This window comes from Coregonus clupeaformis, unplaced genomic scaffold, assembly GCF_020615455.1.
Source record: "Coregonus clupeaformis isolate EN_2021a unplaced genomic scaffold, ASM2061545v1 scaf0143, whole genome shotgun sequence".
Taxonomy (NCBI): Eukaryota; Metazoa; Chordata; class Actinopteri; order Salmoniformes; family Salmonidae; genus Coregonus; species Coregonus clupeaformis.
Genome location: NW_025533598.1, coordinates 316,279 through 330,000, shown reverse-complemented (window position 1 = coordinate 330,000; position 13,722 = coordinate 316,279). Strand labels below are relative to the sequence as shown.

General features: G+C 43.6%; 1 protein-coding gene across 1 annotated transcript in view; it reads left to right on the top strand.

Annotated features, from left to right (window-relative positions):
* Positions 1-13,722, top strand: part of LOC121541374 (metabotropic glutamate receptor 5) — a gene marked incomplete at its 5' end in the record, with an annotated part of 126,997 nt that overhangs the window by 75,755 nt on the left and 37,520 nt on the right. The window contains 2 exons of the mRNA XM_041850354.2: positions 1-116; positions 2,321-2,507. The exon at positions 1-116 is cut by the window's left edge and continues 2 nt beyond it. Of these exons, the coding sequence (XP_041706288.2) occupies positions 1-116; positions 2,321-2,507 (303 nt within the window). The remainder of the gene's footprint in view (positions 117-2,320; positions 2,508-13,722) is intronic.

Sequence of the window (13,722 nt, the reverse complement as noted above, 5' to 3'; positions counted from 1 at the left end):
TGTGAGCCTATCCCGGTGCAGTATGTGCGTTGGGGAGATCCTGAGCCCATCGCGGCGGTGGCGTTTGCCTGTCTGGGGCTCATGGCTACTCTGTTTGTTACCTCCATATTCATCAGGTAACGCCTCTCATGGACAAACTATACATCTAATGGCACCATGTACCATATATATATATATATGTACAGTGGGGAGAATAAGTATTTGATGCACTGCCGATTTTGCAGGTTTTCCTACTTACAAAGCATGTAGAGGTCTGTAATTTTTATCATAGGTACACTTCAACTGTGAGAGACGGAATCTAAAACAAAAATCCAGAAAATCACATTGTATGATTTTTAAGTTATTAATTTGCATTTTATTGCATGACAGAAGTATTTGATCACCTACCAACCAGTAAGAATTCCGGCTCTCACAGACCTGTTAGTTTTTCTTTAAGAAGCCCTCCTGTTCTCCACTCATTACCTGTATTAACTGCACTTGTTTGAACTCGTTACCCGTATAAAAGACACCTGTCCACACACTCAATCAAACAGACTCCAACCTCTCCACAATGGCCAAGACCAGAGAGCTGTGTAAGGACATCAGGGATAAAATTGTAGACCTGCACAAGGCTGGGATGGGCTACAGGACAATAGGCAAGCAGCTTGGTGAGAAGGCAACTGCTGTTGGCGCAATTATTAGAAAATGGAAGAAGTTCAAGATGACGCTCAATCACCCTCGGTCTGGGGCTCCATGCAAGATCTCACCTCGTGGGGCATCAATGATCATGAGGAAGGTGAGGGATCAGCCCAGAACTACACGGCAGGACCTGGTCAATGACCTGAAGAGAGCTGGGACCACAGTCTCAAAGAAAACCATTAGTAACACACTACGCCGTCATTTATTAAAATCCTGCAGCGCACGCAAGGTCCCCCTACTCAAGCCAGCGCATGTCCAGGCCCGTCTGAAGTTTGCCAATGACCATCTGGATGATCCAGAGGAGGAATGGGAGAAGGTCATGTGGTCTGATGAGACAAAAATATAGCTTTTTGGACTAAACTCCACTCGCCGTGTTTGGAGGAAGAAGAAGGATGAGTACAACCCCAAGAACACCATCCCAACGTGAAGCATGGAGGTGGAAACATCATTCTTTGGGGATGCTTTTCTGCAAAGGGGACAGGACGACTGCACCGTATTGAGGGGAGGATGGATGGGACCATGTATCGCGAGATCTTGGCCAACAACCTCCTTCCCTCAGTAAGAGCATTGAAGATGGGTCATGGCTGGGTCTTCCAGCATGACAACGACCCGAAACACACAGCCAGGGCAACTAAGGAGTGGCTCCGTAAGAAGCATCTCAAGGTCCTGGAGTGGCCTAGCCAGTCTCCAGACCTGAACCCAATAGAAAATATTTGGAGTGAGCTGAAAGTCCGTATTGCCCAGTGACAGCCCCGAAACCTGAAGGATCTGGAGAAGGTCTGTATGGAGGAGTGGGCCAAAATCCCTGCTGCAGTGTGTGCAAACCTGGTCAAGACCTACAGGAAACGTATGATCTCTGTAATTGCAAACAAAGGTTTCTGTACCAAACATTAAGTTCTGCTTTTCTGATGTATCAAATACTTATGTCATGCAATAAAATGCAAATTTTTAAAATCATACAATGTGATTTTCTGGATTTTTGTTTTAGATTCCGTCTCTCACAGTTGAAGTGTACCTATGATAACAATGACAGACCTCTACGTGCTTTGTAAGTAGGAAAACCTGCAAAATCGGCAGTGTATCAAATACTTGTTCTGTACATGGCACTACTTTTGACCAGGGCTCATACACTCGTAGAGGTAAAGGTGCCTGGAGGAACCTTTCTGGCTTGGCCACAATGGAGGAACCTTTCCAGATCAAAAAGGTTCCTCCAAGAACCCCTCAACTAACCAAATATCGACTACTGACTACCATTGGTTCCTTGAGGGACTCCAGGGGTTTCTTGAGGATCTCCAAGGTTCCTCAAGTCACCACAAATGTTAAGAGTGTAGGGCACTATGTAGGGAATAAGGTTCCATTTTGGGATGCAGAGTTTGTCTTATAGACTTATCAAGCTTTGGCAGTGTCCCAAATGGAACCGTATTCCCAATATAGGGAACTATGGTTTGACCAGAGAGGGCTGGCACCCTATTCCCGATATAGGGAACTCTGGCATAGTCTAGCATGCTGTAAACATTAATATGAATGTCAATTTGATTGTGTGTGTGTGTGTGTGTGTGTGTGTGTGTGTGTGTGTGTAACTCTGTGTGTGTGTAACTCTGTGTGTGTGTAACTCTGTGTGTGTGTAACTCTGTGTGTGTAGGTTCTATGACACCCCGGTAGTGAAGTCGAGCAGCAGGGAGCTGTGTTACATCATCCTGGCTGGGATCTGTCTGGGCTATCTCTGCACCTTCAGCCTAATCGCCAAGCCCCACGCTGCACACTGTTACCTACAGAGACTGGGAATAGGACTGTCCCCTGCCATGAGCTACTCTGCCCTGGTCACTAAGGTATACACACATACACACACACATACAGACCAAACACGCACACACACAAACATACATACAGACCAAACACACACACACAAACACACATACAGACCAACACGCACACACACAAACATACACCTGCAATGACTGTAATACGGTTGTGTTGTTGTTGTTCCAGACTAACCGTATAGCTGGTATCCTGGCTGTGTTGTTGTTGTTCCAGACTAACCGTATAGCTGGTATCCTGACTGTGTTGTTGTTGTTGTTCCAGACTAACCGTATAGCTGGTATCCTGACTGTGTTGTTGTTGTTGTTCCAGACTAACCGTATAGCTGGTATCCTGACTGTGTTGTTGTTGTTCCAGACTAACCGTATAGCTGGTATCCTGACTGTGTTGTTGTTGTTCCAGACTAACCGTATAGCTGGTATCCTGACTGTGTTGTTGTTGTTGTTCCAGACTAACCGTATAGCTGGTATCCTGGCTGTGTTGTTGTTGTTCCAGACTAACCGTATAGCTGGTATCCTGACTGTGTTGTTGTTGTTCCAGACTAACCGTATAGCTGGTATCCTGACTGTGTTGTTGTTGTTGTTCCAGACTAACCGTATAGCTGGTATCCTGGCTGTGTTGTTGTTGTTCCAGACTAACCGTATAGCTGGTATCCTGACTGTGTTGTTGTTGTTGTTCCAGACTAACCGTATAGCTGGTATCCTGACTGTGTTGTTGTTGTTGTTGTTCCAGACTAACCGTATAGCTGGTATCCTGACTGTGTTGTTGTTGTTCCATACTAACCGTATAGCTGGTATCCTGACTGTGTTGTTGTTGTTCCAGACTAACCGTATAGCTGGTATCCTGACTGTGTTGTTGTTGTTGTTTTTCCAGACTAACCGTATAGCTGGTATCCTGACTGTGTTGTTGTTGTTTTAGACTAACCGTATAGCTGGTATCCTGACTGTGTTGTTGTTGTTCCAGACTAACCGTATAGCTGGTATCCTGACTGTGTTGTGTGTTGTTCCAGACTAACCGTATAGCTGGTATCCTGACTGTGTTGTTGTTGTTTTTCCAGACTAACCGTATAGCTGGTATCCTGACTGTGTTGTTGTTTTTCCAGACTAACCGTATAGCTGGTATCCTGACTGTGTTGTTGTTGTTCCAGACTAACCGTATAGCTGGTATCCTGACTGTGTTGTTGTTGTTGTTCCAGACTAACCGTATAGCTGGTATCCTGACTGTGTTGTTGTTGTTCTAGACTAACCGTATAGCTGGTATCCTGACTGTGTTGTTGTTGTTCTAGACTAACCGTATAGCTGGTATCCTGACTGTGTTGTTGTTGTTCCAGACTAACCGTATAGCTGGTATCCTGACTATGTTGTTGTTGTTCCAGACTAACCGTATAGCTGGTATCCTGACTGTGTTGTTGTTGTTCCAGACTAACCGTATAGCTGGTATCCTGACTATGTTGTTGTTGTTCTAGGCTAACCGTATAGCTGGTATCCTGACTGTGTTGTTGTTGTTCTAGACTAACCGTATAGCTGGTATCCTGACTGTGTTGTTGTTGTTCCAGACTAACCGTATAGCTGGTATCCTGACTGTGTTGTTGTTGTTGTTTTTCCAGACTAACCGTATAGCTGGTATCCTGACTGTGTTGTTGTTGTTCCAGACTAACCGTATAGCTGGTATCCTGACTGTGTTGTTGTTGTTTTTCCAGACTAACCGTATAGCTGGTATCCTGACTGTGTTGTTGTTGATCCAGACTAACCATATAGCTGGTATCCTGACTGTGTTGTTGTTGTTCTAGACTAACTGTATAGCTGGTATCCTGACTGTGTTGTTGTTGTTCCAGACTAACCGTATAGCTGGTATCCTGACTGTGTTGTTGTTGTTCCAGACTAACCGTATAGCTGGTATCCTGACTGTGTTGTTGTTGTTCCAGACTAACCGTATAGCTGGTATCCTGACTGTGTTGTTGTTGTTTTTCCAGACTAACCGTATAGCTGGTATCCTGACTGTGTTGTTGTTGATCCAAACTAACCATATAGCTGGTATCCTGACTGTGTTGTTGTTGTTCTAGACTAACTGTATAGCTGGTATCCTGACTGTATTGTTGTTGTTCCAGACTAACCGTATAGCTGGTATCCTGACTGTGTTGTTGTTGTTCCAGACTAACCGTATAGCTGGTATCCTGACTGTGTTGTTGTTGTTTTTCCAGACTAACCGTATAGCTGGTATCCTGACTGTGTTGTTGTTGTTCCAGACTAACCGTATAGCTGGTATCCTGACTGTGTTGTTATTGTTCCAGACTAACCGTATAGCTGGTATCCTGACTGTGTTGTTGTTGTTGTTCCAGACTAACCGTATAGCTGGTATCCTGACTGTGTTGTTGTTGTTCTAGACTAACCGTATAGCTGGTATCCTGACTGTGTTGTTGTTGTTCTAGACTAACCGTATAGCTGGTATCCTGACTGTGTTGTTGTTGTTCCAGACTAACCGTATAGCTGGTATCCTGACTGTGTTGTTGTTGTTCCAGACTAACCGTATAGCTGGTATCCTGACTGTGTTGTTGTTGTTGTTTTTCCAGACTAACCGTATAGCTGGTATCCTGACTGTGTTGTTGTTGTTCCAGACTAACCGTATAGCTGGTATCCTGACTGTGTTGTTGTTGTTTTTCCACACTAACCGTATAGCTGGTATCCTGACTGTGTTGTTGTTGATCCAGACTAACCATATAGCTGGTATCCTGACTGTGTTGTTGTTGTTCTAGACTAACTGTATAGCTGGTATCCTGACTGTGTTGTTGTTGTTCCAGACTAACCGTATAGCTGGTATCCTGACTGTGTTGTTGTTGTTCCAGACTAACCATATAGCTGGTATCCTGACTGTGTTGTTGTTGTTTTTCCAGACTAACCGTATAGCTGGTATCCTGACTGTGTTGTTGTTGATCCAAACTAACCATATAGCTGGTATCCTGACTGTGTTGTTGTTGTTCTAGACTAACTGTATAGCTGGTATCCTGACTGTATTGTTGTTGTTCCAGACTAACCGTATAGCTGGTATCCTGACTGTGTTGTTGTTGTTCCAGACTAACCGTATAGCTGGTATCCTGACTGTGTTGTTGTTGTTCCAGACTAACCGTATAGCTGGTATCCTGACTGTGTTGTTGTTGTTCCAGACTAACCGTATAGCTGGTATCCTGACTGTGTTGTTGTTGTTCCAGACTAACCGTATAGCTGGTATCCTGACTGTGTTGTTGTTGTTGTTCCAGACTAACCGTATAGCTGGTATCCTGACTGTGTTGTTGTTGTTCCAGACAAACCGTATAGCTGGTATCCTGACTGTGTTGTTGTTTTTCCAGACTAACCGTATAGCTGGTATCCTGACTGTGTTGTTGTTGCTGTTTTTCCAGACTAACCGTATAGCTGGTATCCTGACTGTGTTGTTGTTGTTCCAGACTAACCGTATAGCTGGTATCCTGACTGTGTTGTTGTTGTTCCAGAATAACCGTATAGCTGGTATCCTGACTGTGTTGTTGTTGTTTTTCCAGACTAACCGTATAGCTGGTATCCTGACTGTGTTGTTGTTGTTCCAGACTAACCGTATAGCTGGTATCCTGACTGTGTTGTTGTTGTTCCAGACTAACCGTATAGCTGGTATCCTGACTGTGTTGTTGTTGTTGTTCCAGACTAACCGTATAGCTGGTATCCTGACTGTGTTGTTGTTGTTCTAGACTAACCGTATAGCTGGTATCCTGACTGTGTTGTTGTTGTTCTAGACTAACCGTATAGCTGGTATCCTGACTGTGTTGTTGTTGTTCCAGACTAACCGTATAGCTGGTATCCTGACTATGTTGTTGTTGTTCCAGACTAACCGTATAGCTGGTATCCTGACTGTGTTGTTGTTGTTCCAGACTAACCGTATAGCTGGTATCCTGACTATGTTGTTGTTGTTCTAGGCTAACCGTATAGCTGGTATCCTGACTGTGTTGTTGTTGTTCTAGACTAACCGTATAGCTGGTATCCTGACTGTGTTGTTGTTGTTCCAGACTAACCGTATAGCTGGTATCCTGACTGTGTTGTTGTTGTTGTTTTTCCAGACTAACCGTATAGCTGGTATCCTGACTGTGTTGTTGTTGTTCCAGACTAACCGTATAGCTGGTATCCTGACTGTGTTGTTGTTGTTTTTCCAGACTAACCGTATAGCTGGTATCCTGACTGTGTTGTTGTTGATCCAGACTAACCATATAGCTGGTATCCTGACTGTGTTGTTGTTGTTCTAGACTAACTGTATAGCTGGTATCCTGACTGTGTTGTTGTTGTTCCAGACTAACCGTATAGCTGGTATCCTGACTGTGTTGTTGTTGTTCCAGACTAACCGTATAGCTGGTATCCTGACTGTGTTGTTGTTGTTCCAGACTAACCGTATAGCTGGTATCCTGACTGTGTTGTTGTTGTTTTTCCAGACTAACCGTATAGCTGGTATCCTGACTGTGTTGTTGTTGATCCAAACTAACCATATAGCTGGTATCCTGACTGTGTTGTTGTTGTTCTAGACTAACTGTATAGCTGGTATCCTGACTGTATTGTTGTTGTTCCAGACTAACCGTATAGCTGGTATCCTGACTGTGTTGTTGTTGTTCCAGACTAACCGTATAGCTGGTATCCTGACTGTGTTGTTGTTGTTTTTCCAGACTAACCGTATAGCTGGTATCCTGACTGTGTTGTTGTTGTTCCAGACCAACCGTATAGCTGGTATCCTGACTGTGTTGTTATTGTTCCAGACTAACCGTATAGCTGGTATCCTGACTGTGTTGTTGTTGTTGTTCCAGACTAACCGTATAGCTGGTATCCTGACTGTGTTGTTGTTGTTCTAGACTAACCGTATAGCTGGTATCCTGACTGTGTTGTTGTTGTTCTAGACTAACCGTATAGCTGGTATCCTGACTGTGTTGTTGTTGTTCCAGACTAACCGTATAGCTGGTATCCTGACTGTGTTGTTGTTGTTCCAGACTAACCGTATAGCTGGTATCCTGACTGTGTTGTTGTTGTTTTTTCCAGACTAACCGTATAGCTGGTATCCTGACTGTGTTGTTGTTGTTCCAGACTAACCGTATAGCTGGTATCCTGACTGTGTTGTTGTTGATCCAGACTAACCATATAGCTGGTATCCTGACTGTGTTGTTGTTGTTCTAGACTAACTGTATAGCTGGTATCCTGACTGTGTTGTTGTTGTTCCAGACTAACCGTATAGCTGGTATCCTGACTGTGTTGTTGTTGTTCCAGACTAACCATATAGCTGGTATCCTGACTGTGTTGTTGTTGTTTTTCCAGACTAACCGTATAGCTGGTATCCTGACTGTGTTGTTGTTGATCCAAACTAACCATATAGCTGGTATCCTGACTGTGTTGTTGTTGTTCTAGACTAACTGTATAGCTGGTATCCTGACTGTATTGTTGTTGTTCCAGACTAACCGTATAGCTGGTATCCTGACTGTGTTGTTGTTGTTCCAGACTAACCGTATAGCTGGTATCCTGACTGTGTTGTTGTTGTTCCAGACTAACCGTATAGCTGGTATCCTGACTGTGTTGTTGTTGTTCCAGACTAACCGTATAGCTGGTATCCTGACTGTGTTGTTGTTGTTCCAGACTAACCGTATAGCTGGTATCCTGACTGTGTTGTTGTTGTTGTTCCAGACTAACCGTATAGCTGGTATCCTGACTGTGTTGTTGTTGTTCCAGACTAACCGTATAGCTGGTATCCTGACTGTGTTGTTGTTGTTGTTCCAGACTAACCGTATAGCTGGTATCCTGACTGTGTTGTTGTTGCCGTTTTTCCAGACTAACCGTATAGCTGGTATCCTGACTGTGTTGTTGTTGTTCCAGACTAACTGTATAGCTGGTATCCTGACTGTGTTGTTGTTGTTCTAGAATAACCGTATAGCTGGTATCCTGACTGTGTTGTTGTTGTTTTTCCAGACTAACCGTATAGCTGGTATCCTGACTGTGTTGTTGTTGTTGTTCCAGACTAACCGTATAGCTGATATCCTGACTGTGTTGTTGTTGTTCCAGACTAACCGTATAGCTGGTATCCTGACTGTGTTTTGTTGTTGTTCCAGACTAACCGTATAGCTGGTATCCTGACTGTGTTGTTGTTGTTCCAGACTAACCGTATAGCTGGTATCCTGACTGTGTTGTTGTTGTTCCAGACTAACCGTATAGCTGGTATCCTGACTGTGTTGTTGTTGTTGTTCCAGACTAACCGTATAGCTGGTATCCTGGCTGTGTTGTTGTTGTTCCAGACTAACCGTATAGCTGGTATCCTGACTGTGTTGTTGTTGTTGTTCCAGACTAACCGTATAGCTGGTATCCTGACTGTGTTGTTGTTGTTCCAGACTAACCGTATAGCTGGTATCCTGGCTGTGTTGTTGTTGTTTTCCAGACTAACCGTATAGCTGGTATCCTGACTGTGTTGTTGTTGTTTTCCAGACTAACCGTATAGCTGGTATCCTGACTGTGTTGTTGTTGTTCTTGTTCCAGACTAACCGTATAGCTGGTATCCTGACTGTGTTGTTGTTGTTCCATACTAACCGTATAGCTGGTATCCTGACTGTGTTGTTGTTGTTCCAGACTAACCGTATAGCTGGTATCCTGACTGTGTTGTTGTTGTTGTTTTTCCAGACTAACCGTATAGCTGGTATCCTGACTGTGTTGTTGTTGTTTTAGACTAACCATATAGCTGGTATCCTGACTGTGTTGTTGTTGTTCCAGACTAACCGTATAGCTGGTATCCTGACTGTGTTGTTGTTGTTGTTCCAGACTAACCGTATAGCTGGTATCCTGACTGTGTTGTTGTTGTTCCAGACAAACCGTATAGCTGGTATCCTGACTGTGTTGTTGTTTTTCCAGACTAACCGTATAGCTGGTATCCTGACTGTGTTGTTGTTGCTGTTTTTCCAGACTAACCGTATAGCTGGTATCCTGACTGTGTTGTTGTTGTTCCAGACTAACCGTATAGCTGGTATCCTGACTGTGTTGTTGTTGTTCCAGACTAACCGTATAGCTGGTATCCTGACTGTGTTGTTGTTGTTTTTCCAGACTAACCGTATAGCTGGTATCCTGACTGTGTTGTTGTTGTTCCAGACTAACCGTATAGCTGGTATCCTGACTGTGTTGTTGTTGTTCCAGACTAACCGTATAGCTGGTATCCTGACTGTGTTGTTGTTGTTGTTCCAGACTAACCGTATAGCTGGTATCCTGACTGTGTTGTTGTTGTTCTAGACTAACCGTATAGCTGGTATCCTGACTGTGTTGTTGTTGTTCTAGACTAACCGTATAGCTGGTATCCTGACTGTGTTGTTGTTGTTCCAGACTAACCGTATAGCTGGTATCCTGACTATGTTGTTGTTGTTCCAGACTAACCGTATAGCTGGTATCCTGACTGTGTTGTTGTTGTTCCAGACTAACCGTATAGCTGGTATCCTGTCTATGTTGTTGTTGTTCTAGACTAACCGTATAGCTGGTATCCTGACTGTGTTGTTGTTGTTCTAGACTAACCGTATAGCTGGTATCCTGACTGTGTTGTTGTTGTTCCAGACTAACCGTATAGCTGGTATCCTGACTGTGTTGTTGTTGTTTTTTTCCAGACTAACCGTATAGCTGGTATCCTGACTGTGTTGTTGTTGTTCCAGACTAACCGTATAGCTGGTATCCTGACTGTGTTGTTGTTGTTTTTCCAGACTAACCGTATAGCTGGTATCCTGACTGTGTTGTTGTTGATCCAGACTAACCATATAGCTGGTATCCTGACTGTGTTGTTGTTGTTCTAGACTAACTGTATAGCTGGTATCCTGACTGTGTTGTTGTTGTTCCAGACTAACCGTATAGCTGGTATCCTGACTGTGTTGTTGTTGTTCCAGACTAACCGTATAGCTGGTATCCTGACTGTGTTGTTGTTGTTCCAGACTAACCGTATAGCTGGTATCCTGACTGTGTTGTTGTTGTTTTTCCAGACTAACCGTATAGCTGGTATCCTGACTGTGTTGTTGTTGATCCAAACTAACCATATAGCTGGTATCCTGACTGTGTTGTTGTTGTTCTAGACTAACTGTATAGCTGGTACCCTGACTGTATTGTTGTTGTTCCAGACTAACCGTATAGCTGGTATCCTGACTGTGTTGTTGTTGTTCCAGACTAACCGTATAGCTGGTATCCTGACTGTGTTGTTGTTGTTTTTCCAGACTAACCGTATAGCTGGTATCCTGACTGTGTTGTTGTTGTTCCAGACTAACCGTATAGCTGGTATCCTGACTGTGTTGTTATTGTTCCAGACTAACCGTATAGCTGGTATCCTGACTGTGTTGTTGTTGTTGTTCCAGACTAACCGTATAGCTGGTATCCTGACTGTGTTGTTGTTGTTCCAGACTAACCGTATAGCTGGTATCCTGACTGTGTTGTTGTTGTTCTAGACTAACCGTATAGCTGGTATCCTGACTGTGTTGTTGTTGTTCCAGACTAACCGTATAGCTGGTATCCTGACTGTGTTGTTGTTGTTCCAGACTAACCGTATAGCTGGTATCCTGACTGTGTTGTTGTTGTTGTTTTTCCAGACTAACCGTATAGCTGGTATCCTGACTGTGTTGTTGTTGTTCCAGACTAACCGTATAGCTGGTATCCTGACTGTGTTGTTGTTGTTTTTCCAGACTAACCGTATAGCTGGTATCCTGACTGTGTTGTTGTTGATCCAGACTAACCATATAGCTGGTATCCTGACTGTGTTGTTGTTGTTCCAGACTAACTGTATAGCTGGTATCCTGACTGTGTTGTTGTTGTTCCAGACTAACCGTATAGCTGGTATCCTGACTGTGTTGTTGTTGTTCCAGACTAACCGTATAGCTGGTATCCTGACTGTGTTGTTGTTGTTTTTCCAGACTAACCGTATAGCTGGTATCCTGACTGTGTTGTTGTTGATCCAGACTAACCGTATAGCTGGTATCCTGACTGTGTTGTTGTTGTTCTCCAGACTAACTGTATAGCTGGTATCCTGACTGTATTGTTGTTGTTCCAGACTAACCGTATAGCTGGTATCCTGACTGTGTTGTTGTTGTTCCAGACTAACCGTATAGCTGGTATCCTGACTGTGTTGTTGTTGTTCCAGACTAACCGTATAGCTGGTATCCTGACTGTGTTGTTGTTGTTCCAGACTAACCGTATAGCTGGTATCCTGACTGTGTTGTTGTTGTTCCAGACTAACCGTATAGCTGGTATCCTGACTGTGTTGTTGTTGTTGTTCCAGACTAACCGTATAGCTGGTATCCTGACTGTGTTGTTGTTGTTCCAGACTAACCGTATAGCTGGTATCCTGACTGTGTTTTTGTTGTTGTTACAGACTAACCGTATAGCTGGTATCCTGACTGTGTTGTTGTTGTTCCAGACTAACCGTATAGCTGGTATCCTGACTGTGTTGTTGTTGTTTTAGACTAACTGTATAGCTGGTATCCTGACTGTGTTGTTGTTGTTTTAGACTAACTATATAGCTGGTATCCTGACTGTGTTGTTGTTGTTCCAGACTAACCGTATAGCTGGTATCCTGACTGTGTTGTTGTTGTTGTTCCAGACTAACCGTATAGCTGATATCCTGACTGTGTTGTTGTTGTTCCAGACTAACCGTATAGCTGGTATCCTGACTGTGTTGTTGTTGTTCCAGACTAACCGTATAGCTGGTATCCTGACTGTGTTGTTGTTGTTCCAGACTAACCGTATAGCTGGTATCCTGACTGTGTTGTTGTTGTTCTAGACTAACCGTATAGCTGGTATCCTGACTGTGTTGTTGTTGTTCTAGACTAACCGTATAGCTGGTATCCTGACTGTGTTGTTGTTGTTCCAGACTAACCGTATAGCTGGTATCCTGACTATGTTGTTGTTGTTCCAGACTAACCGTATAGCTGGTATCCTGACTGTGTTGTTGTTGTTCCAGACTAACCGTATAGCTGGTATCCTGTCTATGTTGTTGTTGTTCTAGGCTAACCGTATAGCTGGTATCCTGACTGTGTTGTTGTTGTTCTAGACTAACCGTATAGCTGGTATCCTGACTGTGTTGTTGTTGATCCAGACTAACCATATAGCTGGTATCCTGACTGTGTTGTTGTTGTTCTAGACTAACTGTATAGCTGGTATCCTGACTGTGTTGTTGTTGTTCCAGACTAACCGTATAGCTGGTATCCTGACTGTGTTGTTGTTGTTCCAGACTAACCGTATAGCTGGTATCCTGACTGTGTTGTTGTTGTTCCAGAGTAACCATATAGCTGGTATCCTGACTGTGTTGTTGTTGTTTTTCCAGACTAACCGTATAGCTGGTATCCTGACTGTGTTGTTGTTGATCCAAACTAACCATATAGCTGGTATCCTGACTGTGTTGTTGTTGTTCTAGACTAACTGTATAGCTGGTACCCTGACTGTATTGTTGTTGTTCCAGACTAACCGTATAGCTGGTATCCTGACTGTGTTGTTGTTGTTCCAGACTAACCGTATAGCTGGTATCCTGACTGTGTTGTTGTTGTTTTTCCAGACTAACCGTATAGCTGGTATCCTGACTGTGTTGTTGTTGTTCCAGACTAACCGTATAGCTGGTATCCTGACTGTGTTGTTATTGTTCCAGACTAACCGTATAGCTGGTATCCTGACTGTGTTGTTGTTGTTGTTCCAGACTAACCGTATAGCTGGTATCCTGACTGTGTTGTTGTTGTTCTAGACTAACCGTATAGCTGGTATCCTGACTGTGTTGTTGTTGTTCTAGACTAACCGTATAGCTGGTATCCTGACTGTGTTGTTGTTGTTCCAGACTAACCGTATAGCTGGTATCCTGACTGTGTTGTTGTTGTTCCAGACTAACCGTATAGCTGGTATCCTGACTGTGTTGTTGTTGTTGTTTTTCCAGACTAACCGTATAGCTGGTATCCTGACTGTGTTGTTGTTGTTCCAGACTAACCGTATAGCTGGTATCCTGACTGTGTTGTTGTTGTTTTTCCAGACTAACCGTATAGCTGGTATCCTGACTGTGTTGTTGTTGATCCAGACTAACCATATAGCTGGTATCCTGACTGTGTTGTTGTTGTTCTAGACCAACTGTATAGCTGGTATCCTGACTGTGTTGTTGTTGTTCCAGACTAACCGTATAGCTGGTATCCTGACTGTGTTGTTGTTGTTCCAGACTAACCATATAGCTGGTATCCTGACTGTGTTGTTG